General features: G+C 42.2%; 1 protein-coding gene across 1 annotated transcript in view; it reads left to right on the top strand.

Annotated features, from left to right (window-relative positions):
• The first annotated feature begins 11,551 nt into the window (after window positions 1-11,551).
• LOC148047079 (vomeronasal type-2 receptor 26-like) overlaps window positions 11,552-26,146 on the top strand; it is a 44,167-nt gene continuing 29,572 nt past the window's right edge. The window contains exons 1-2 of the mRNA XM_087707729.1: window positions 11,552-11,662; window positions 16,788-16,919. Coding sequence (XP_087563855.1) covers window positions 11,552-11,662; window positions 16,788-16,919 — 243 coding nt within the window. The remainder of the gene's footprint in view (window positions 11,663-16,787; window positions 16,920-26,146) is intronic.

The following is a 26,146-nucleotide window of genomic DNA, read 5'->3' on the forward strand; positions in this document are numbered from 1 at the left end:
TTGTTTTTGTTTGTTTTGTTTTATTGAACATTTATAGGCCGCCCTTTTCCCTGAGGGGACTCAGGGCGGCTTACAATCACAAAGGAAAGGGAGTGTAGGACAGTGCAAAAAGAAATGTGAACAAAGGTAAATTAAACAATAAAACTCATCCATTCCCACCCCACTCCAGAGGAAGGATACTGCAAAATCCCCATTCCCTCCCCACTCTAGGGCCAGCCAGAGGTGGTATTTGCTGATTCTCTGAACTACTCAAAATTTCCGCTACTGGTTCTTCAGAACCTGTCAGAACCTGTTGAATTTCACCCCTGATTATCCCCTAATTATCTTAGTTGCTCTTCTTTCTAAAGTCTTAACATCTCTTTTATATTGTGGTGACCAAAGGTAGATGCAGTATTGCAAGAGTGGTCTTATTAAGCCCACTTAATAATAATCTTATTTGTAACGGAGTACTAACACTGTACAAGATCTTGATTCTATCTCTCTATTAATGCAGCCTAGGATTGCATTAGCTTTTTTGGCAGCTGCTTCACAGTGTTGGCTCATATTTAAGTGATTGTCCACTTGGACTCCAAGATTCCTCTCATCCCTCTTTCACCTAGTCTATACCTGATAGTTGATTTTTCTTGGCTTAGTGTAAAACCTTACTTTTATCTACACTGAATTTCATTTTATTAGATATCTCCTCAGGGATATTGCAAAGCTATAATGGAATTAGTCTGTAAAAATCCATGGTTGGGATATACATATGGGTGAGTGGTGGGTTCCAGATCCCGTTGCAACCAGTACGGTTGCAATGGGGCTGGGTGTCCACCACATGAACATGCACAGCATGCGTGCACATGAGCATAGTGTGCACATGTGTGTATATTGCCCGCAACATTCCGCGACACCTCCACGATGCTCCAGCTGCTCCGTGGAGCCTCATGCAGGTGCCGAAAACTTCAAATACCTGTAAGGAGTGATGGCGGGCGGGTGGGCCCTCCAAAGCACCATACTGGAATGGTACCTGGTGCTCCCAGCAGGCACCAGTACACTCGTACCGGGGCATATCGCCTGCAACCCATCACTAGTATGGGTAGATGTTCTGTCCCCCCCTTCTTCGCTTGTTAACAGACGACAGGCAGACAGACTTAAAAGGAAATAACTTTATCAGTCCTTGGCTCAGACTGGCTGCGGGCCCAAAATAAACATAAATAAAGTCTCTGGCAAGAAGATAACAGAATGCAGAAACAAAACTCTTACAGCATCAAGTTTTCAAGAAGCAAAATCACTTATCCAAGTGTCTCACAAGCTCAAACAGGATCGGAACTGAATTCTCCATAAACGAATGATGAACATTGACTTCTGCAACCAGGGTATGGCACCATCCATCCTTTTATCTCCAGAAGACGACACTAACGAGCCCCAGCTGCATTGTTAATCCTGCATCCCGACTCAACTCACAGCAAACCTCTGCTGAGTCACAACAGGTAGGGATAGGACCACTTAAGAATTTTGGATTGATTCTATTGGCCAGAGATCTGTGGAGAGGTGGCAAGTACAGTAAATATTCTCCCATGTGTCAGTTGGTAAAACCAAAAGGGGAGTATAACAAAGTTGGTATGGAAAGAGGAATTTCAGACCACATTTCATTTTCTAAAATAGCCATGGAAATTATGGGCCGTTTGCCACAATCTACTAAAGGCAATGAGTAGATATTGATGGTTTGTGACTATCCCCTTCAGTACTCAGAAGCAGTTCCATTGAGGAATGTAAGCACTAAGCAAATAGCAGAGGAGCTGGTAAAAATCTTCAGTAGAAGAGGCATATCACATGAAATGCTGAGGGATGTAGGCCACTAATTTTCAAGCAGTGCTACTGAAATATCTATATGCAGAACTGAAAATGAAAGGGGTGTGTAATATGGGTGTGTACTTCGCTATGCACAGACTTTGCAAAAGTGAAAAGAGTTGGAGGATTCTGTTTCTTTGCTGGAGTCCTGGATGATGGGGCAAAGCTGAAAAATCCACTGAATAATTACAAAAAATCATCCACAAAGAGGATGGAACTTGAACTGTAGCTTTAATAAATGGGGGTTGCTGACAAGGAGCACATCAGGAGAAAGAAAAAGAGCACCAACCCCAGTTACAGCTGTTGAAGTTGCAAAACCATACCATCCTCACTAACTTCCTCACTCCCCACCTCCAATACTATACAAACACCAGAGAAATGAAAAAAAAAAAAAAACAATTTGCAAATAATCATGAAAGACCTCTCTAACTAACTTTCAGGGATCCTGCCAATTTCACAACACTCTAAAGCACAGGAAATGGCTCACATACGTCCTCATTCAAAATGTTGCTGAAGTCAAATATGGACTGTGTGTTGAGGAAAAGGATGACTACCAACAATTTAAAATACAGGAGTATTAATATTCCTTCATTTTATTTTGATATTATTTTGGATTTTAATATTATTACTCATAATATTGACCCACAACCAGTTTAGCAAAGGGGAGGAAGTCCAGATACATCACATGATGACACTGTGACAGCATGAATTTGACACCCCTGCTCTATAAATAACACACTTTTAATGGAGTAACCCGACTATTCTAATTAGCAAATGTGAGGTGAAGGGCAATAAGCTGTAGTGGTTATCAAGGTGGCTGGAAAAATTAACTCAAGGAAGGGTCATCAACAATTCCTTTATGAGCACCATCAAATATTGAATTTGATCACAATGTTCTACTCTGGATAATGGATTCATCAACATTTGAATTAATGATGTACAGTAAATGAAGGGAGAGAGGGAAGGGAGAGGAGGCATGTATCATAGAACTTGGGATGGACTAACACCTTAGAAGAACAAAGAGGTCACTGAGGCCTTGGATTATAAATTTGTCTATGAAGCTACCTGAGTTGAGATGAATTAAAATAAGGGTGTTTTAAAGTCCATCTGGAAACAGACTGAAATGAAGTCTTGAAAATGTGATTTATCACATTCTGAAACACATATCTCTACATAGAAAGGAAGCAAGAGACAAGGAAGGCCAGAGTGTGAAATTATGCAGAGAGAGTGGACTAAATTGTAGGCCAAGCCAAGAATTCTCTATTTTTTAGGGCTTTCTGGCTCTGGACAGGTCATAACTTTGCATTATTTCTTGTATTTGTCATTCACTGGATTGGTTTCAAAAGTTTTACAGCTTTTCAAAACTTCTGAAGACAAGCCATTCCACTGATTAATTGTTCGAACTGTCAGGAAAATTCCCTGGAGAGTAAAGAGGGAAGAAGAAATCCCCTGCAGTTGCATAATTACAGGGGAGAAGTAAGTGGAACACCTGCCACAGCTCCTTTGCTGACCTGGAAGTGACCCTGTAAACAAGAACTCACTTCCAATGACACAAAAACATTTTCCCTCTTTGTGTATATGATATTTTTTTTAACTCTGCAAACTTTTAATGACTAGTTTTGGACTCAGCTTGATTTTGTTCTTAAGGACTTGCCACACTATTGCATCACCTCCTTTGTGGTGATGCTCTTGACCATTAGCTTTCAAAGTACAGTAAATTTTGACTCTCCAACTTAGCAGAGAGGTTGTTTTTTTTCAGATCAGTGACATGCTTGGGCACTAACTAGTCCCCAGTGTTTTCTCTGACTACTATGCCAACAAATACCAGATTTCTTTTACTACAGTCACAGGTGCTGTGTATTCCCTCTGGGGCCAATTTCAAGGCTGGAGCTCCTAAACCTCTCAATTTTTGATGGCCAGTTTGATTCTAGCTCTACCCTATCATTATGAACCATATGGGAATTATTTCCCTTTCATTTTTCTCCGGAGAAATGCACAACAATCTATGAGTCTGAGAACTAGTTGAATGAGTCAGGGATCTCTCCTGACAGGGAGAATTATAATAGAAAAGTTTTAGCTCTGCTCTTTGGCCAAATCCTCCAGGGGAGACTTTTGGCAGACAAATCAAGTCAAGTGCAGTTAACTTTTCGTACTGACTCAGAAGGCCTAAATGGAAATCTTTTCTGGTTCAGAACTTGGCTTTAGGCAAATAAGTTTTGCTGGAGAATTTCAAACTTTGGATTTCCCTCCCCACTAAAGATCAGTTATTATCACAATTTCCATCATAAGTCTCCACAAACCTAAGTAAAATCAAACTCAATTTATGACCATTTTCATGGAAGTTGTTATTCAAATCAGTCATTAAGTCAATCCAGTTTCCCAAGGAGTGTCTTTTGCCAGAAATTGGCAATAGATATTTCAAATCACAATCACTGGACCCTGCAACCAGCTGTCAATGTGAGCTGCCTACCAAGAGTCTAAATTGCAATTGGGACCACAGCAGTGTTGTGACAATTGCAAGAGCCACAGTTAACTTTTTCCAAGGCTGAATGAACACACGTAGATTCAAATTGGTCATCAAGAATTGAGAAGTTTAGGAGCTCCAGTAATAAAACCTGTGTTTTATTATTAAATCTCTCTTCCCTATAAAGGTAGTCCTCAATTTACAACAATTCATTTATTGATGGTTCAAAGTTACAACAGCAAAAAGTGAAATAATTTTTCACAATTACAACTTTTGTAGCATCTCCATAATCATGTGATCAGAATTTGGATGCTTGGCAACTGACACATATTTATGATGGTTGCAGTGTTCCCAGAGTCATGTCATCACCTTTTGTGACCTCCTGACAAGCAAAGTCAATGGGGAAGCCAGATTGACTTAACAACTGGGTTAACTAACTTGCCAACTGCAACAATTCACTTAGCACCTGTGGCAACAAAGGTTGTGAAATGGGGCAAAACTCACTTAACTAATGTCTCACTTAACAACAGAAATTTTAGGCTTAATTGTGGTGGTAAGTCAAGGACTACCTGTATTTCTGTTTCTGGGACAGATAGGTGGCCAGGTCAATTGGATGAATCTATCAACAGAATAAGGAATTTTGCTAAATGCTGCAGATGTTTGTAGGAAATGGTGTCATTTGGATTTGAGACAAGCAGGATCCATAAGAGTAGAGCTAGAAAAGATCTTGGAAGTCTTCTAGTTCAGTGGTCACCACTGGTGGTCCAGGAGAAAATGTCTGTGGTCTGCAGAAAAATTATTTGCATTTTTACATTGCACTAAATACTATTTATCTTTTTTTTAAAAAATAATATTAGTGGTCTGCAGGATTTAAAATTATGAATTTAGTGGTCTGTGAGGTCTGAAAGGTTGATGACCCCTGTTCTGGTTTAACCACCTGCTCAAGCAGGAGACCCTATCCCATTTCAGACAGATGGCTGTCTAGTCTTTTCTTAAAAACCTCCAGTGATGAAGCCCCTAAAATGTCTGAAGGCAAGCTGTTCCCCTGGTTAATTGTCCTCACTGTTTCTGTTCTCCTCATTTCTGGGGAGGCTGGACTAGATATCTTCTATGGTCCCTCCCCATTCCAGATTCTGGGCTTCTCCAAAAGAAGCAGTTTTGTGTAGTATTAGTGCTGGGGGATAGATGCATCTCTGTTTGCTCAAAATTATGCTCTGCAAAATGTGCTGTGTCTTCTCTCTTGGCCAAAACAATCACAGTGGTGCTGGCTTTTCTGGCCACAAAACCAGGAAACTGAGCGAAGAGATGGCTAGGGAAGAGTTTGGCCAACTCCATCATATTTTCTTGTTCTGCTGTCCAAATTATTTTCTGCTCCATCTGGCTGGGTGTTTCTCCCCCATTCCCTGATTTTGACCTCCACGCCCAGCCTGGAATGATCATTCTGCAATGCAATGAAGGCTATGATGTCATGTTTTACATCATCCTCAGTTACCTGGGTTTTCTGGCTGCCATCTGCTTCACCGTGGCTTTCTTGGCCAGGGATCTCCCTGGGGCCTTCAATAAAGCCAAGCTTATCACCTTCAGCATGCTGGTCTTTTGCAGTGTCTAGGTGACATTTGTTCCCACCTACCTGAGCATTAAAGGAAAATACATGGTATTTGACCTGTATACAAAGGAGCATCTTACAACCAGAAAAAAATGTAGAAATGTGAGGCATAGGAATTTTAAGTATTAACCTTTTTCAACAGTCTGCATCAAGAAAATGGTCCAAGTTGTTCTCCATACATAAGTAGCCTACTGATTTTCCTTAACAAGTTTCAAAGGTGTTTGGAAGATAATGTCCCAAACTGGATAAAGTAAAATTCAAAGATGTCAATTGAACAGAATATTTGCCAATGTCCTTAGCCTTCTTGAGGCCCAAGATGCCACACCCAGGGTTTTTTTTAATCATGACATGTGTGCAATTAGAATCTTGTTGCTATGCCAGAAATACTGTATATAATGGGGGTGAGGTGGTTGTGGTAAAATTCCATTATTTTGGCAATGTTTTTTAGCTTTTTCAATTTCCTCCTAAGGGAGGGTTCAAGTCATTTTTCTATGGCCATCTTGCCCAGTCTTCCTCTGAAAATTGATATATCAAATAGTAAAAGTGAAATGCTTTATCTACAAACTGTATAATGGAAAGGACCTGAATGTCACTTAAATCTGTTCTTTCAAAACAGAGCTGACATGAAAAAGAACGAAAAGATGACATAAACAATATGAAATGCCACACTATCAGCCCCCTCCCCCCCGCAAAGATCCTGCAGGAGAAGAGCAGTCTGGACAACAGTGGGATCTGGCAGGGTGAGAGCTGTGAACCATAAACACAAAGCTTTTGCTTTGACCCAGCATAACAGATACAGCACTGTTCTGACCCCCACCTTGTCCGTTCAGGAACGAAAGCCAAACAGAACGTTCAAAGGAATGTTTTTTTATCAGTCCCGGTTCTTGCTGGCTGTGAGCCCAAAATAAACAAAGATAATTGCTCTGGCAAAAGTCCTATAACTCACAAACTACTGCAAAACAGGATTATATATATCGTCACTTATCCAAGTTGCCTTCTCTCGATGTGTGCACGGGAACAGGGAACGTTGACTTCTGCAACAAGGGCGTGGCCCCATTAGTCTCTTTTATCAGCAGGAGGGATCCTAACGAGCAACAGGTGCTCATTATCATCTCCTGTAAGTACTCAATTGTTCCTTACGTCGGTCAGCCCTTCTCCTGAGTGCATCCCGAAACAACTCACTCTCTTCCAGTTTGCCTCCAGAAATAAAGCTATGGAAGGCAGAAGCACCTTTTTATTGTCCTTGAAGGGGATGAGACAAATATCTTCTCTCTGATAGCCACCATGCTGGCCACATACAAGATCCCACAGATGGGTGCATATCAGGGGTGAAATCCGGCAGGTTCTGGAGAACCAGTAGTGGAAATTTTGATAGTTTAGAGAACCAGCAAACTGGCTGGCCCCAGAGTGAGATGGGAATGGAGATTTTGCAGTATCCCTCCCCTGCCACGCCCAACAAGCCACACCCACAGAACCAGTAGTAAAAAAAAATTGAATTTCACCACTGGTGCAAACAGATATGCAGTTCCTCCGACCAAAGTTTTATTTGCAAGAGGTGGACTTCTCTCTCTGTCATACGAGCAAACATCTGATATGAAGAAATACCTTTTTCTTCTCTCTGATATAAAACAAAGAATATTTTATATGCACTCCTTTCTTTTTCAATTTTTTTCAAGTAAGCTAAATTTTTTGCTCCTCCAAAAGTTTCCTCAGCCAAGAGTGGCACCAAATTCCAGAGTTCTGGTGGCCATCATTACCTAGCAATCTCTGGAGAAAAGATTCCATGTTGAAGGATAGCAGAACAAAATAAACAAAATAGGTGTTAAAATGCTACATTTTCCTCCAGCATCATTTTCTGGATAGGTCCTGACAGGAAAGACTATAACCACTAAAGAATATTGCCCTCAGGGGTATATCTGTAATTTTTCACTAACATGCTGTACTTCAGATTCCTTTTTGCAAATGGAGCCAAGGAAAAGTTCAGGCTCCCGAGAGAAAAGTTGCTTCTCATTATAATTATCACCATCCTGCTCTTTGAGATGTCTCCTTCCACTTCTCCAGTGACCAATGTAAACATCAGACTGAAGCAATGTAAGCATCAGACTGTACTGTTAAGTGCACCTTTCTCTCCTTTCCAGGTGAAGTTTGCAGTGTCTGTCTTAATCAGGAAAGGCACTGGCTTTTGTGTGAGGACTTTTAATTCTTCAACTCTTCTTCCTGTTCTTGTTTAAAAGTGGGACATGGATTGATACATCCCCAGGAATTATGAACCTCCTGCTTCTCTTTCTGATGCTACTGTTGTCCCTGCCAGTCTCTGAGAATCTTACAATGAAATGTCCACTGACCTTGGAGCATCAGGATGGGAAAAAACCATGGAGCTATTACAGACCAGGAGACCATCTCATTGGTATTATCACCACTGGCACAAAAATATTGAATATAATGTTCTCTTTTAATGCAGATCCTTCTAGTCAGTTCCATTTGTAAGTCATTCAGGATAATGGAGTTGCATTTCCTCCATTTATAATTCTATCACTCTCATTTTGTTCTTTTTATCCCATTTGCGCCTATATTGCAACATCTGTCATGTCTACTTTCTTGAATAATGTTGATTTCCAAGTTTTCTTTATGTTATTTGGGGGAATAGATTCATATCCAAAGATGCAACAGAAAAAAAGTCCACATTATTTTCTTCTCTCTGTTCAAACTTGTATTTGTGACTTGAATAATAACTTTTGTTTAAATTGGTGATTATTGTAGTTTTCCCTTGCTTAGATCATTTCAAATATAACTACTCATTGATATTTACTTCCTGGTCCTCATAGAAATACAGGATGATTTATTTTTGGATTTGGTTTCAGAGTTACTTTTGAAACATCCTCTTCCTTTTATGGTGGTTCTCCTTTAATTATTCAATTACTAGCTCTGCTACAAAACTAAGTGATTGGGCTTGAGAAATCAACACTTATAGCTTGAAAATTAATGAGTAGTTATGACTGGCCTCATTTCTCCCCTTCTCTCCCTCAGGCTTGCCTTACAGAATCCTCACCTATCCTATCCCCTTCTCTCCCTCAGCCAAGCCCCTAAGATAGGTCTTGCATCCTTCTGTGCCTCAGGCTCCTCATTTTTTTTCAGTAGAAATTCGTCTGATCAGTCTAGAATCCTACGCTTTATTTTGATTATTCAAGTGGTCAATAAGAATTTCCAGCTCCTACAGAATCTCACACTTGGTTACAACATCCATGACAACTATTTGAACACCATTGGCACTTCAGATGCCTTACTTGACATGCTCTCTACTGGAGAAGCCAATGTTCCCAACTACAGCTGTAGAAGGAAAGACAACCTTTTGGCTTTTGTTGATAGAGCTGACAGGGACATCTCCATTCAGATGTCAAGATTAGTAGGACCCTACAAAGTCCCACAGGTTTGTATTTGTGCCTCTTTATCTAGAAAAGTGTGTGGATTGGTAGTATAGATAAGTGATAAATCTAACTATATCTTCTCTATGAAATTCAAGCTTAAAAAATAATCTGGGACATTAGAGCAGGGAAAGATAAATTCTCAGTAAGTGTGGCACATTGAAGTGGATGAGTATCTAATAATCCTCTTTCCAAATTGGGAAGCACTTAAATATCAAAATGGCTGAACATCTTAGGGTAGTTTTTACATGAAAATACCACCCTAAGCAAGATATGTTCATATCAGATTTAACCAATTTCCTTATAAGCAAAGAAGTGCATTTCTGGAACTCCAGAGACAGAAGATTTAACACATCTATTATTGTAATGTCAATTGTATAAGAAACAGGGAGGTCAGCATCTTCGACTGCACATTAAATGAATGACCTACTGCAATCATTATGTCTAAACATATTTTTTTTGTAAAGAGGATTTAAAATGTATATATAATATGGCTCTTTATTTAAACAAAAAAGTTCAGTTGAAATCTGGAAATGGGGTTCTGATTGCGGGAAAAAATAGGGGTGATACACAAATATGGTTTACACTCTTTATTCTGATTCTTATTTAATTTGTTTCTTTTATTTTTTTTTCTGCTCTTACTAATGATTTGTGTTTAATATTCTACAGCTTGATATGGTCTATTGGTAATCAACAATATAATAGTATAATATGTTCATGAAAAAAAAAGGTGGATTTATTGGAAACTAATAACTGACCCTAAATATGGCATTCTTTGCTGCTTTTTCAGATCCGTATTACTGCTTCAGAAGCTCTGAGTGATAAAAGTCAATTCCCTTTCTTCTACCAGATGCTCCCTAAATTAGAGATTCTCTACCCAGGAATTGTCCAACTGCTCCTTTATTTCAGATGGACCTTGATTGGTCTCTTTGCTTCAGACACAGAGATTGGAGAGAATTTCATGAGGACTTTTAGTCCTATGCTTGTCAGGAATGGAATTTGTGTTGTTATATCACAACAATTCTCAACTACTAGAAAAACAGTACTCTTTGAGGATGCAATTTCTAAATGGAGACAAGTCAATGTCTTTGTTCACTTCATAGAATATTTTTCCCTTTGGGACAGACTTCTTCTTTTCCATTCAACACTTAACAGTTTGCCAGAACCCATTGAAGAGAAACTTTGGATAATTCCAAGCTTTGGGGAACTGCAAATAAAAAGACACACATTTTTGAAATATGTCCATAGTTTTTGGACCTACAGTTTTCAGTGGAAAAAAAGGCCAAATGACAGCTCCTTCGAACGAGATCTCTTTGTGCAACCAAAGTTTGGAGATGAGTCTTTTCAATGTTCTTTTTCAAAAGACCTCATTTCTGTCAAAGGCCGGAGACGATGCACCCAAAAATCCCCACTGAAAACCAAAGTGGAAAGAAACAGTATCTGGAATCGATATATCCGTGTTTCTTACACTTTGATTAATACTCTGGCCCATGCCTTGAATGCTGCCTATTCCTCCATGTTCAAGAGAAGAAGGAAAGAGGGAGAAAAAAGGTTGGGAACTCAAAGGCTGCAGCCATGGCAGGTATGAGGTCAAGACAATGATCCAAACATACTGTCTTTGGAGAAGAAATGCAAGATGGGGGAACCATTTTGTGCTTCAAAAGGTCTAGAGGTTTGACCAATCCAATCACTCGTGGATAATGTTCCAAAGAGCAGGTAGCATCACACACACACAAACACTGGATAAAAGGGGGAATTGCCCACAGCTGTATAATGGAAGAGAAAAAAGTGGGAAAGGATTGGTCTCCATTTTCAGGCTAAATAAAGGTTGGTAGGAAAATTGTACAATAAGCATAGCAAATTTTTGCTTATGTAGCATTAAAGTAAAGTAGAATTATCTCACCTGGTCATCTTTCAGGTCTTGTTTACCTGGTATAACATCAGCTTCACAACTTTCTTCCTGACCAGTTTATGCTTTGTAATAATAACCCCATTGTTTTTTAGGACTTAATGAATAATCTCTGTGTTTGTTTGTTTGTTCAATTCGTGACCCAGTCTAGAATGTTCCCTGTACTTTACCAATTTTATTAAGATTGTTGTTAATATTTCTGGATATTTCTGTTCTAGTTCCATTCATTTCTGAAAAAGAATGAGTTTTGCAATCTTTCCCACTTGAAACTGTACTTGGACCAAAATGGGGATATAGCAGCAGATCTGAACATCATAAGCATGGTAGTTCTCTCCAAGGAGGATCCCATTACAGAGCAACTTGGCAGTTTTGAAAGACAGAGAATTACTATCAATCAAGATGCTCTTTCACAGCTAAAGTTGCTCAACAAGGTGGGTGTAATATTGGTGTCTTTTTTCTGTTTTACAAGACCTTGAGATACATTTCAAGTGACTAAGCCAATTCACCAAATACAATGACCTTCAATGAGAATTGAATGTTGGGATTGGAACCCTTATAGTTTTCTTAAATGACTAAGGTGTCCTTCACATGCTGTTACATGGAACACTATTTCAAATTGATTCATCTATGTCCAATGTGGGATGCCAAATGATAATTCTTTAGGACACAAATCATGTCTATTTTTTGTCTCCTATACACCATGTCATCTGTATAACACTGGTGAAAGGGGACAGCCTTTCCAAGAGCTTTCGTGGTGCATTGGCTAGAATGTAGTCTTGCCAACTAATTCTGCCCACAGCCAAGAGTCCTGTCTGGCTCAAGGTTGACTCAGTCTTCCATCCTTCTGAGCTCAGTAAAATGAGGAGCCAGATTGTTGAGGGGAATATGCTGACTCTGTAAACCAATTAGAGAATTCTGTAAGGCAGTGTGAAGTGGTAAATAGAACTAAGTGCTATTGCTTTTGCAATCAAATGCTGGGAGTTTTCATGTTGATAGCATCAACCTGTTTTGTTTTTTTGCCTTAGATTAGCAAAATAGAATGAAACTCTTTTCTCTGTTGTCAAGTTCCCAGTGGGGTAAAAGAGGCAAGGATAATTCTAATCAAGACTGGATACAGTTTCTGTTGATACCATTGAAAAATCTGCTTTGGAATTCAGGTTTATCTTGCCATGGTTGGGCAGGTTTATAATCTGTGATGTTCTTATACCTAGTCCAAGTTATCCATTGTTGTCTTTCATGCCAAGGGAATAGAAAAATATTCTGCTTCTGCAGAAGTTCACATGAAATCATAATGACTGTTTTGATGTGCCCTGATTTAAAAAAAATGAAACACTGAAATTTGACAATTTGAGAAAGAAAGTTATTTAGATTTGGTTTTTAGCATATCCCTTCATTTGGAACCTCCTTGAATACAATTATAATCAATTGTATTCAATGTAAAATTGAGGCTCCAAATGTAACTAATAAAATCTTTTCATGCCAATGGGTATCGCTTCGTTGTGGTTTTTCAACAGAAAGGACCATTTTTGGATACCTAGCTTGACGTTCAAAAAATCCAACTGAAAAGAAGTTTCTTTCATCAACACGGTTTTATTCTGTTAATGAATCTAGGTAAATTTTAAAAAATCATAAAACTTTCAGAATAAATTTCCTTCTAAACTTGAATTAGGTAAATAAAACATCACATTTAAATTCCTGGGCATATGAAAAAAGGAGTGCAGGTTAATAAAACCATGTGGAGAAACCAGTAATTGTTACTTAATGCTGAAATCTTTTCTCAATTGCTTCTCTCCAGAATTTATTCAGTAGAAATGTCCTTTCTTGCAAACTTGATAGCAAAAAAGCAAAGGAGAAAAATTAAATGGAGAATCTGCCAGTTTGTTGTATCCCCTGCAACATTGGGAGTTAGAAATTCCTTATTTATCTAGGTGAAGTCCAGCTGGACTTGGCTAATATTTATGTCCACCTTCACTATTCATTGATGGTTAGTTCTACCATAGTACATTTGCCATTCTTTATTTTTTGATTAGCCTTTGCCTCAATCCAAATGTGTGAAAAGTTGTCACCCTGGATTTGTCAAGCGAAAACGAGAAGGAGAGCCAGTTTGCTGCTATGACTGTGTTCCTTGTCCAGAGGGGACCATCTCCACTCAGGAAGGTGGGTGATAACAGAAAAGGGTACTGGATTCATCCAGAGCACTTTGATCCATGTATTTTTTTTAAATGAGACACATCTAAGTTTGACAATTATGTGGATCTTAATTTTCAAGTTTCCAAATTTCTTTCATAGTGGGAGGAATAACAAAAATAAAAGAATACAGTATTAATGCATAACATTCACAAAAGCATACAAAACACCAAAAGTGACCTTGAGATGATGAAATTCTCGCAGGGAACTTTCTGGTGGAAGGGGGGGGAGATATTCCATAACAATATGTGGTAAAGTTTGTGGGACATTCCCAAAGTCACAGAAATTATTATCAACCTGTCTCAATTGGGAGTTGTTTTTATCATTTGCACCTGTTGTGGCTGATCAGTGTCATCTGACAGCTGAGGAAGATCTTTCTTGAAAGGTGAAAAGAGATATAAAAGTAATATTTCTTTTTGTTTAGATATTGAAAAATGCGCCAAATGTCCAGATGATCAATATCCAACAGAGAGCAGAGTCCAATGTATCCCAAAAAGAATAATCTTCCTGTCCTATGAAGAACATCTGGGCATCATCTTGGTTTCAATTGCCGTACTCTTGTTCCTATCCACAGGATTAATTTTAATCATATTCCTTAAATACCGAGAAACTCCCATTGTCAAAGCCAACAACCGGGATCTCTCATATATCCTCCTGGTCTCTCTCATGCTTTGCTTCTTGTCCTCATTTTTCTTCATTGGACGGCCAAGGAAAGCCACCTGTCTCCTCCGACAAACAGTGTTCAGCATTGTCTTCTCAATAGCTGTGTCATCTGTGTTGGCCAAAACAATCACAGTGGTGCTGGCATTCTTAGCCTCAAAACCAGGGAACAGTGTGAGAAGATGGCTGGGGAAGAGCTTGGCCAATTCCATCATCCTTTCTAGTTCTGCTGGCCAGATTTTCATCTGTGCCTCATGGCTTGGAATTTCTCCCCCATTCCCTGACTCTGACTTAAACTCCCAGCCTGGAGAGATCATTCTTCAATGCAATGAAGGCTCTGTCACCATGTTTTATGTTGTCCTTGGCTATATGTGTTTCCTAGCTGCCATTTGCTTCACTGTGGCTTTCCTGGCCAGGAACCTGCCTGGGGCCTTCAATGAAGCCAAGCTGATCACCTTCAGCATGCTGGTCTTCTGCAGTGTTTGGGTATCCTTCCTGCCCACTTACCTGAGCACCAAAGGAAAGTCCATGGTGATTGTTCAGGTCTTCTCCATCTTGGCCTCCAGTGCTGGGCTTTTGGGTTGCATCTTCTTACCCAAATGCTACATTATAATCCTGAGGCCAGATCTAAACACTAAGGAACATCTCGTGATAAAAGTAGAGAAATAACTCTGATATTATTATTTTTTTAAGTAACATTTAATTTTTTCATTGCAATTTTCTAGCTTTTGCATTCTTCTTTTGCCTTAAAGTAACAGTTAATTTTATTTTAAAAAGAAGGAAATAAACATATAAGCATGTAAGACTAATGAAATTAAATTCCAAAATTATCATCAAACAGTAAAATAAAACAATTAATAATTAAAATTGTCATGCAACCAGGGATGAACAAGCTAAGAAATAAGATAGTTACATTAAGTAATGACAGCTGAATAGAAGAGACAAGTCTCCCAAAGAGAGAAGGAAGGAGTCCTTTTTTCTGAGGTGTTTTGAATATGAAACTCTACATCTATGTGAACATGGTAACTTTCTCTATGACTTTTTTCTTGAAAGTTGGTGTAAACAGTGGAGGCGCATATCAAGATCATGCAAAAGACACCACTTCCAACATTCTGGATGCCTACACCAGTTATTTCTGGAGGTGTTTGGTGACTTCACAGATCTTAATGGACCTCAGAATTCCAGACCCTGTGTTCAGTCATAACTATCCTAACAACCCTTCTGGACATGTCCAAAAACTAGTAACCCTGTTTCAAAACAGCACCTGAAAGGCTCAACATCATCTGTGAAGACATGATCCAGATAAGGATATGGAAAGCAGCCATGAATCATATTGGTCTCCCATCCAAACAAACAATATGATCCCTTTGTACCCAAAATGGGAAGCATTCAGCATTCAGCTATGTGAATGGGAAAATCATTTAAGGTAGAAAATGGCAGAAGAGCATCCCCGAGGCTTCATTTTCTAGACTTAACTAGGGAGCTGCAGGAAGAGTGCAACTACTCTGGAAGCTGCCTAGAGACCATATTCTCCACACCCCATCATAGAGAAAGCTAAATCTGAAACAGAGAAAGAAGGAAATCTGGAGGTCCATTCTCTGGGCTTTCCTCCTATACTATATACATACTCATACACATATACATATACGTATACATGGAATTCAAAAGTTAGCACATGTTTGTGTGTTTCAGTTTGTGTTTGGAGGAAAAGTGATGGCAAAGCAGGACACTGCTCTCTTTCACAAAATTGAGAAACTTTCCTTGAAGCACTAACCCCTCTCATATTTTTAGCCAGAAAATAAAAATGATTCTCATGATCCTTGGACATTCACTTATTTTCTTTCTTTATTAGGTTTATATCCCAAGTTATTTTAGGAGCTGCAGAGATTGGACACAATCCTCATTCACTCTTTTCCCTCTATCCAATCACTGTTTGATATTCATCTCCATGAAGCCGATGGGCTACAGAAGACCAAATATACCTAGATTTCTGAGCCAGATGGAATAGACCAAATAGACCAAATGATTATAGGCCAGGAGACCTTCTGATTGGTTGGTTCTTTCTGTTGCATTTTAACCATACAGTTTCCACAGGTAACCAACTGAAGTTATCTTGTAAGTCATTCCTATAGCAATGGAGTTAAAACCAGTCCACTAACAAATGATTCCAAAAGCTCCACATTTTGATCTTTTCTTTTCTTCCGATGCCTTTAGTAAATCCTCTTTTTCCTAAAAAAAAGAATGCTTTGGAATTCATGAGAGCCACAGCCACATCACAAATTGATGTTTCAGAAGTGGAGCTAGCCAAGCTCCCTGTTTAGTGTAGAAACAGCCTCTGTATAACTTCAGGTTATTTCACCAGTTCCAGTTGTGACTGAAGTGATAGAGGAGGGTCCTTCTTCTTTTCTCCTTCTCTTTAAATTTGTCTCTTAAAACAATTATCCTGGAACCAGGTCCAGGGAACCCAGGTTTAAAGCATGTCTGATTGGTCTGAGATATAAAGATTCAAAGAAAGAAAAGTAAGTGCTCTTTGTTTCAGCTTACCTGCACAAGAGATTTCCAGAAATCAAATCAATTTTGATCAAATGCTTTTGGGGAGGGAGAAGTCCTGTGGGGTTTATGTATTAAATGAGCATATGATATCTGTATATATCTGGGAAGACACCCACATACTCCTGGAACATCTTCTCCTTCCTTTTTGCCATGTAGGAAATCAATCAGATCTCCAGCTCCTACCCAATGTCCCCACAACAACAATTTCAACACCAGACTGACCTGGGATTCTATGTTGAGCCTTCTCTTACCTGGGGTAGCCAATGTTCATTAATAAAGCTGTGGAAGGTAAAAGGATCTTTTTATTGTCCTTGAAGGGGATGAGACAAATACCTCTCCTCTGATAGCCACCATGCTGGCCACATACAAAATCCCACAGTTGGGTGCATATCAGGGGTGAAATCCAGCAGGTTCTGGAGAACCAGTAGTGGAAATTTTGAGTAGTTCAGAGACTCGGCAAATACCACCTCTGGCTGGCCCCAGAGTGGGATGGAAATGGAGATTTTGCAGTATCCTTCCCTTGCCATGCCCACCAAGCCACACCCACAGAACCAGTAGTAAAAAAGATTGAATTTCACCACTCGTGCGTATCATTCTATATATTTCCCAGGTCATCAGAAAGAGGTACAATGTCTAAGCAGAATAAACAGATCCCTGCGATCAAAGTTTTATTTGCAAGTGGTGGACTTCTCGCTCTGTCATACGTGCAAACATCTGATATGAAGAAAAATAAAGAATATTTTATATGCACTCCTTTCTTTTTCAATTTTTTTCAAGTCAGCTAAGTTTTTGCTCCTCCAAAATGATGAATGTTTGTCATACATCACATCGAATATGACTGATTTGATCCACATTGATACTTTTTTCTACAAATGGAGTCATATTATTGTCATTTATTATTCAGAGGCTATAATTGACTTTGAGTTCATGATTTCAAAAACTTTTTGCTTATAGAATGATAAAACCCACAATAGGTATAGTATTCATTACAACAGATGTGCAATTTCTTTGCAGGGGTCTTTACCTTTCACAAAAACTCAGGACATTTGATATTCAGACCCTTTACTTTTCCGCTTCAAAATTTGTAAGTAAAGCATTTCCTTGTTCCTACTCCAAACATGGCTTGTCTTTGAAAGGCTGGGCAAAATGTCCAGAGAAAGAGGAATTGGTGACTCTCTCCCAGGAAGCTAATGAAAGATCCTGTCCATTGACAATCACATCATGTAGCCCACATTGTGGACTGGCATAGGCCTTAAGAGCTGTGTATTCATCCAGGTCCACAAATGATCTGCACATTATCACCAGGATACTCCTACTACACTCTCTAACTCAATCCTCCAGTTCTCCATTCTATGCCAAGGTGTACATATATATCGATGTACCTTCCCAATGCACCAAACAAGAAACCTAATCTTTCTGACAAAGATAAACCAGGAACACTCAATCATCCTTTTCAAGGTCTTGGCAGTCTTTTGAAGGGAATCACACACAGCCTCAGAGATGTGAAGGTCAAATAGTAACACCACGATTAAGTGTATCCATATAACCAGAAGAAAGGAATCCATGTCTCTTCAATCTAGTTTTTTGTAGGTGTGGCACCAAATTTGTATCAGGGCAGGGGGGAGTATTGGGCCTCTATCTTTCTCCATTCTTGCACAGTGATACAATCCAAAAATATTAAGTTTCCTCAGCCAAGAGTGGCACCAAATTCCAAAGCTCTGGGTAACCCTCATTACCCAGCAGTCTCTGAAGAAAAGATTCCATGTTGAAGGATAGCAGAAGTATCCCTAAATAGGAGGGATACGAGCGATCCTTTGCAAGGCAGAGCTGAGGATTACGTCCAATTCCTCACGGATAAAGTTGCTCGGCTTCGGACGGACCTGGACTCCAATTGCGCAGAGCCAGCCGAGGCACCAGGGGAGAATCTGGCAGGACATCACTGGATTGATTTTCAAGCTGTTGCCCCTGAGGACGTGGACAAGGCCATGGGAGTTGTAAGTGCCTCCACATGTGTACTGGACCCGTGCCCCTCCTGGCTGGTCGCTAACAGCAGGGAGGTGACACAGGGCTGGATCCAGGCGGTAGTTATCACCTCCCTTCGGGAGGGGTTCTTTCCCCCCACTCTAAAGGCGGCGCTGCTGAGACCCCTTCTGAAGAAGCCATCTTTGGATCCAGCTGTCTTAAACAACTATCGTCCTGTCTCCAACCTCCCCTTTGTGGGGAAGGTTGTTGAGAAGGTGGTAGCCTTTCAGCTCCGGGGGTCCTTGGAGGAAACCAATTATCTAGATCCCTTCCAGTTGGGATTTAGGCCTGGCTACACCACGGAAACCGCTTTGGTCGCATTGATCGATGATCTCTGGAGAGCCAGGGATGGAGGTTATACCTCCGTCCTAGTGCTCCTTGACCTCTCAGCGGCTTTCGATACCATCGATCATGGTATCCTTCTGCGACGACTGCAAGAGGTGGGGGTGGGAGGCACTGTCCTACGGTGGTTCTCCTCTTACCTCTCAGGCAGGTTGCAGTCGGTGTTGGTCAGAGGGCAGAGATTGACCCCTAGGCCCCTGAATTATGGGGTGCCGCAGGGTTCGGTCCTGTCCCCCCTCCTGTTTAATATCTACATGAAGCCGCTGGGTGAGATCATTCGACGGCACGGGATAAAATACCATCAGTATGCGGACGATACGCAACTGTATCTGTCTGCCCCGTGCCAACTCAGTGAAGCGGTTGACGTGATGTGCCAGTGCCTCGAGGCTGTTAGGGACTGGATGGGGGTTAACAAGCTTGTACTCAATCCAGATAAGACTGAGTGGCTGGTGTGTTTCCCCTCTACTAATTGGCCAAGTGTTCCATCTCTCAGGCTGGGGGGGGGGGGTCAAACAATACGCCCCTCAGACAGGGTTCGCAATTTGGGAGTCCTCCTGGACCCACAGCTGACTTTTGAACACCATGTGTCGGCTGTGACCTGGGGGGCATTTGCCCAGGTTCGCCTGGTGCACCAGTTGCATCCCTACCTGAACTGGGAGGCCCTCACAACAGTCACTCACACCCTTGTGACCTCTAGACTGGACTACTGCAACGTGCTCTACATGGGGCAACCCTTGAAGAGCATTCGGAGACTCCAGCTTGTCCAGAATGCAGCCGCGCGAGCAATCGTGGGTGCATCTCGGTTCACCCACATAACCCCTATCCTCCGCGAGCTGCACTGGCTGCCTATTGGTCTCCGGATACACTTCAAGGCGCTAGTTGTCACTTATAAGGCCCTTCATGGTATTGGACCTGGGTACTTGAGAGACCGCCTGCTGCCAATTACCTCCACTAGACCGATTAGATCCCACAGATTAGGCCTCCTCCGAATTCCATCCGCCGGCCAGTGTTGACTGGCGACTACCCGGAGGAGAGCCTTCTCTGTGGCTGCTCCGACCCTCTGGAACGAACTCCCCGTGGAGATTCGAACCCTCACCACCCTCCAGGCCTTCTGCAAAGCCCTTAAAACCTGGCTGTTCTGACAGGCCTGTGGCTAAAGAGCTGTTGCCCCTGTCTCAAATGGTATGACTGTCGTGTGTTTTAAATTATGTATTGTTATGTGTCATTTTTAATTTTTTTGTCTGTATCCCCCTTCCCTGGTTTGAGTTGTGAGCCGCCCTGAGTCCCCTTTGGGGGAAAAGGGCAGCATATAAATATAATAAACAAAGAAAGAGAGAAGGAGAGTTGAAAGGAAGGAAGGAAGGAGGGAGGAAAGGAGGGAAATTAAGAGAAAAGGAAGGGGGAGGGAAAGAGGAAGGGAAGGAGGAAAGGTATGTGAGAAGGAGGGGGGGACCGAGGGAGGGAAAGGAGAGGGAAGGAAAGGAGGAAAGGAGAAAAGAAAGGAGGGAAGGCAGGGGAGAAGGAAGTAAGGGGGGAGGGAAGAAAAGGGTATGGAAAAGAAGAAATGAGGGAAGAGAAGAGGGAGGGAAGGAATAAGATACCTAACCTTTGATGTTTATAATGATTTGATAGTATGGGAATATCTCGAAATGTAGTTGTATTGTTTTTTACAAAGTTGTATTGTTTTTTACAAGTTATGGATGTTGTATTTTCTTTTTACCAATAAAATCTTTTTTAAAAAATTAAAAAAATATATAATAAACAAACAATAAACAAACAAGTCAACAAAATAAGTGTTAAAATGCTACATTTTCCTCCAGCATCATTTTCTGGATAGGTCCTGACAGGAAAGATCACAATTTCATTTTTCATTTCATTTTCATTTTCCCTTTATTTGTATGCCGCCCTTTTCCCTGGGGGGACTCAGGGCGGCTCACAGTTCAAAAGGGGGGGGGAGGACAAACAATTACTGACATAAAGACAATACATCATTTAAAATACAACAGTCACACAGTTCGGATGGGGTTAGAATCTTAACCCCAGGCCAGCCGGGACAGCCAGATCTTTAGGGCGGCGCGGAAGGACTGGAGGGTGGTGAGGGTCCAAATCCCCATGGGGAGTTCGTTCCAGAGGGTCGGAGCAGCCACGGAGAAGGTTCTCCTCCAGGTAGTTCCCAGTCTACACTGGCTGGATGATGGAATTCGGAGGAGGCCTAGTCTATGCGATCGTATCGGTCTAGAGGAGGTAATTGGCAGTAGGTGGTCTCTCAAGTACCCAGGTCCAGTACCATGAAGGGCTTTGTAGGTGATAAGTAGCACATTGAATCGCACCCGGAGATCAACAGGCAGCCAGTGCAGCTCGCAGAGGATAGGTGTTACGTGGGTGAAACGAGGTGCACCCACGATCGCTCGCGCGGCCGCATTCTGAACCAGCTGAAGTCGCCGAATGCTCTTCAAGGGCAGCCCCATGTAGAGCACATTGCAGTACTCCAGCCTAGAGGTCACAAGGGCACGAGTGACTGTTGTGAGGGCCTCCCGGTTCAGGTAGGGATGCAACTGGTGCACCAGGAAAACCTGGGCAAATGCCCCCCTGGTCACAGCTGACAGATGATGTTCAAAAGTCAGCTGTGGATCCAGGAGGACTCCCAAGTTGTGAACCCTGTCTGAGGGGCGTACAATTTGACCCCCCAGCCTGAGAGATGGAACACTTGGCCAATTCGCGGGAGGGAAGCACAGCAGCCACTCAGTCTTTTCTGAATTGAGCACAAGCTTGTTAACCCGCATCCAGTCTTTAACAGCCTCAAGACCCTGGCTCATCACATCCATCGCTTTGTTGAGTTGGCACGGGGTGGACAGATACAACTGTGTATCGTCCGCATACTGGTGGTATTTTATCCCGTGCCGTCGGATGATCTCACCCAGCGGTTTCATGTAGATGTTGAAAAGAAGGGGGAACAGGACCGAACCCTGCGGCACCCCATACATTAGGGGCCTAGGGGTCGATCTCTGCCCCCCAACTAACACCGACTGCGACCTGTCCAAGAGATAAGAGGAGAACCACTGTAAAACAGCGCCTCCCACCCCCACCTCCCGCAGTCGTCGCAGAAGGATACCATGGTCGATGGTATCGAAAGCCGCCGAGAGGTCAAGGAGCACCAGGATGGAGGCGTGGCCTCCATCCCTGGCTCTCCAGAGATCATTGGTCAATGCGACCAAAGCGGTTTCTGTGCTGCAGCCAGGTGTGAAGCCTGACTGGAATGGATCGAGATAGCTGGCTTCCTCCAAGGACCGCTGGAGCTGAAAGGCCACCACCTTCTCAACAACCTTCCCCACAAAGGGGAGGTTGGAGACCGGACGATAGTTATTTAAAACGGCTGGATCCAAGGATGGTTTCTTCAGGAGGGGTCTCACCACCGCCACCTTTAAAGCAGGGGGAAAGACCCCCTCCCGTAGAGAGGCGGTAACAACCGCCTGGATCCAGCCTCGTGTCACCTCTCTGCTGTTTACAACCAGCCAGGAGGGGCACGGGTCCAGCACACATGTGGAGGCACCTACAGCTCTCATCGCCTTGTCCACATCCTCAGGGGTAACAGCTTGAAAATCAATCCAGTGATGGCTTACCAGATTATCCCTTAGTGCCTCGGCTGGCTCTGCAGAATTGGAGTCCAGGTCCGCCCGGAACCGAGCAACCTTGTCTGCGAGGAATTGGACGTAATTCTCATCCCTGCCCTGCAGCGGATCGCCCGTATCCCTCCTATTTAGGAGGCAATGGGTTATCCTAAACAGGGCGGCTGGGCGCGACTCAGCAGACGCAACCAGAGAGGCAATATGTGTTCTCTTAGACGTCCTAATTGCTCGAATGTACTCTCTGGTGCAGGTTGTTAAAAGTGCTCGGTTCGATTCAGATTTACTGGAACTCCATAAGTGCTCTAGGCGTCTCCTTTGGTGCTTCTTCTCCCGGAGTTCCTCAGTAAACCAAGGAGCCCTCCGGGATCCACTGCCTCGGAGCGGCCGTAGAGGCGCAATCCGGTTAAGAGACTTCGTCGCCGCCAAGTGCCAGGCAGCAACCAGAGTCTCCGCCGGACTGCGGGCGAGAGTATCAGGAATAACCCCAAGCTCCGTCTGGAACCCCAAAGGGTCCATAAGTCGCCTGGGGTGGAACCACCTGGTTGGCTCCTCCTCCCTACAGTGGGGGTTTGGTCTCCGAAAGTCAAGCCTCAATAGGTAGTGGTCTGACCATGACAGGGGCAAGATCTCACTACCCCTCAGACCAAGATCACAATTCCACTGCTCTGAGAGGAATATGAGGTCAAGCGTGTGACCCACTGAGTGGGTTGGTCCTTGGATTACTTGGGTCAAGCCCATGGTTGTCATGGAAGCCATGAACTCCTGTGCTCCATCAGAGTGTTCACCGAGGGAAGGCAAATTGAAATCCCCCAGGACCATAAGTCTGGGGAACTCAACTGCCAGCTCGGCTATTGACTCGAGGAGCGAGGGGAGGGCTGCTGCAACGCAGTTAGGAGGCAGGTACATTAGCAGCAAACCCACTTGACCCTTGAGGTCCAACTTCACCAGCAGGGACTCACACCCGACAAGCTCCAGAGCAGCGATCCTACGAGGTGCTAGAGACTCTCGGATAACAATGGCCACACCCCCACCCCTTCTCTGAGCTCTCAGCTGATGGAGCACCTGAAAACCCTCTGGGCACATCTCTACGAGGGGGACTCCTCCCTCCGGGCCCAGCCAGGTCTCAGTAATACATGCCAGGTCTGCCCTCTTGTCTAAAATTAAGTCCTGAATGAGAGGAGCTTTATGAACTACAGACCTGGCATTTAGCGCCAGCAGCCTGAGGCCAGGGTCCTGATTACTCACACCACCTGGCCTTGGAGTGGGATTCGTAGGGCCGGAAGGAGGGATCTCTGTGACGTAGTGAGCCCTCCTTCCCCGGTAATGGCCTGCCCTAAAGTCCCCGGCGTATCTGCCCCTCCCTGTTACGACCGTAATGCTCCGGCCCACTCCCGTGTCCGTAATTCCCCCGACCACCCCAATGGCCCCCGCATTCCTTGACAGGTCCTCCGAATCAAACACACTCATTCGTTCACCCAGACAGTCCCCACGTAACAATTTAAAAACACAGAATACAACAATGATAGGCTAATAAAAAGTGGGATCATTCACTCAATCGCACACATATGCCATACACTCACCATACAACAACTGAAGAACACTGCTCTCAGGGGTATATCTGTAATTTTTCACTAACATTCACTACTTCAGATGCCCTTCTGCAAATGGAGCCAAGGAAAGGTTCAGACTCACGAGAGGAAAAGTTACTTCTCACTGTAATTATCACCATCCTGCTGTTTGAGATGTCTCCTTCCACTTCTCCAGTAACCAATGTAAACATCAGACTGAAGCAATTTAAACATCAGACTGTGCTGTTAAATGCACCTTTCTCTCCTTTCCAGGTGAAGTTTGCAGTGTCTGTCTTAATCAGGAAAGCCACTGGCTTTTGTGTGAGGACTTTTAATTCTTCAACTCTTCTTCCTGTTCTTGTTTAAAAGTGGGACATGAATTGATACATCCCCAGGAATTATGAACCTTCTGCTTCTGTTTCTGATGCTACTGTTGTCCCTGCCAGTCTCTGGGAATCTTACAATGAAATGTCCACTGACCTTGGAGCATCAGGATGGGAAAAAACCATGGAGCTATTACAGATCAGGAGACCATCTCATTGGTATTATCACCACTGGCACAAAAATATTGAATATAATGTTCTCTTTTAATGCAGATCCTTCTAGTCATTCTCACTTGTAAGCCATTCAGGATAATAGAGTTGTGTTTCCTCCATTTATAATTCTACCTCTCTCATTTTGTTCTTTTTATTCCCCTTGTTCCTATATTGCAGCACCTTTCCTGTCTACTTTCTTGAATAATTTTGTTTTCCATGTTTTCTTCATGTTAAATCAACATTTGCAGCTTGAAAATTAATGAGTAGTTACGACTGGCCTCACCTCTCCCTTTTTCTCCATCAGGCTTGCCCTATAGAATCCACCCATATCTTATCCCCTTCTCTCCCTCAGTCAGGCCCCTAGGATAGGCCTCTCCTATCTTATCTCCTTCTCTGCCTCAGGCTTCTCTCCAAACTCCCAGCCAGCAGACTAGTTAAGTCACTTGCTGGCCTTGCCTAACTGGCAGCTTGAACAGAATTTTTTCCAGGTGGGGAGGGGGGAATAGAACTCCTTAGCATCAGAGCGTGTTAATAATAATAATATAAGAAATACTAATGAGCTGATGATTTTGAAAAATCCTTTCTAAGAGTGTACTTAGAAGCTAAGTCCTGGAGATTTTATGATTCTATGTGAGTGGTTTTCACTTTTATATCTATAGATTTTGAACACTGGTTAGTGGGCATGGTGTATTTGTGATTCTTACCCAGGTGGAGGACTGTATCAATTCCATTTTCCCAACATTTATTAAAACTAAATGAAGGTGGGTCTCTCATTTGTCTTCAAGTTTGGAGTCAGAATTGGCTTAAGACTCCATAGGCTTCAAAAGACAAAGTAGATTCATTTGGGGAAAAAATTGAATGCTGATAAAATTAACTTTTTTACTGTAGAAACTCTTCTGATCAGTCTAGAATCCTACGCTTTATTTTGGTTATTCAAATGGTCAGTAAGAATTTCCAGCTCCTACAGAATCTCACACTTGGTTACAACATCCATGACAATTATATGAACACAATTGGCACTTCAGATGCCTTGCTGGACATGCTCTCTACTGGCGAAGCCAATGTTCCCAACTACAGCTGTGGAAGTAAGGACAACCTTTTGGCTTTTATTGATGGGGCTGACAAGGACAAATCCATCCAGATGTCAAGATTAGTAGGACCCTACAAAGTCCCACAGGTTTGTATGTGTGCCTCTTTATCTAGAAAACTGAGTGGACTGGTAGGATAGATAAGTGATAAATCCAACTATATCTTCTCTATGAAATTCAAAAGCTCAGTATTGGTATAAAATTAAAGCTACAGAAACTGACTGACTCCCGAATTCTACCTGTTAGAACAGACAATATTTGAATTATAAACTGCTTGGACTATATAAGTTAAAAATCATATTAAGAGATGTGAGATGTTTTTTATAACTTTCT

Source organism: Thamnophis sirtalis, unplaced genomic scaffold, assembly GCF_051295495.1.
Source record: "Thamnophis sirtalis isolate CommonGarterSnake01/CBP01778 unplaced genomic scaffold, rThaSir2_p1.2 scaffold_3, whole genome shotgun sequence".
NCBI classification, from domain to species: domain Eukaryota; kingdom Metazoa; phylum Chordata; class Lepidosauria; order Squamata; family Natricidae; genus Thamnophis; species Thamnophis sirtalis.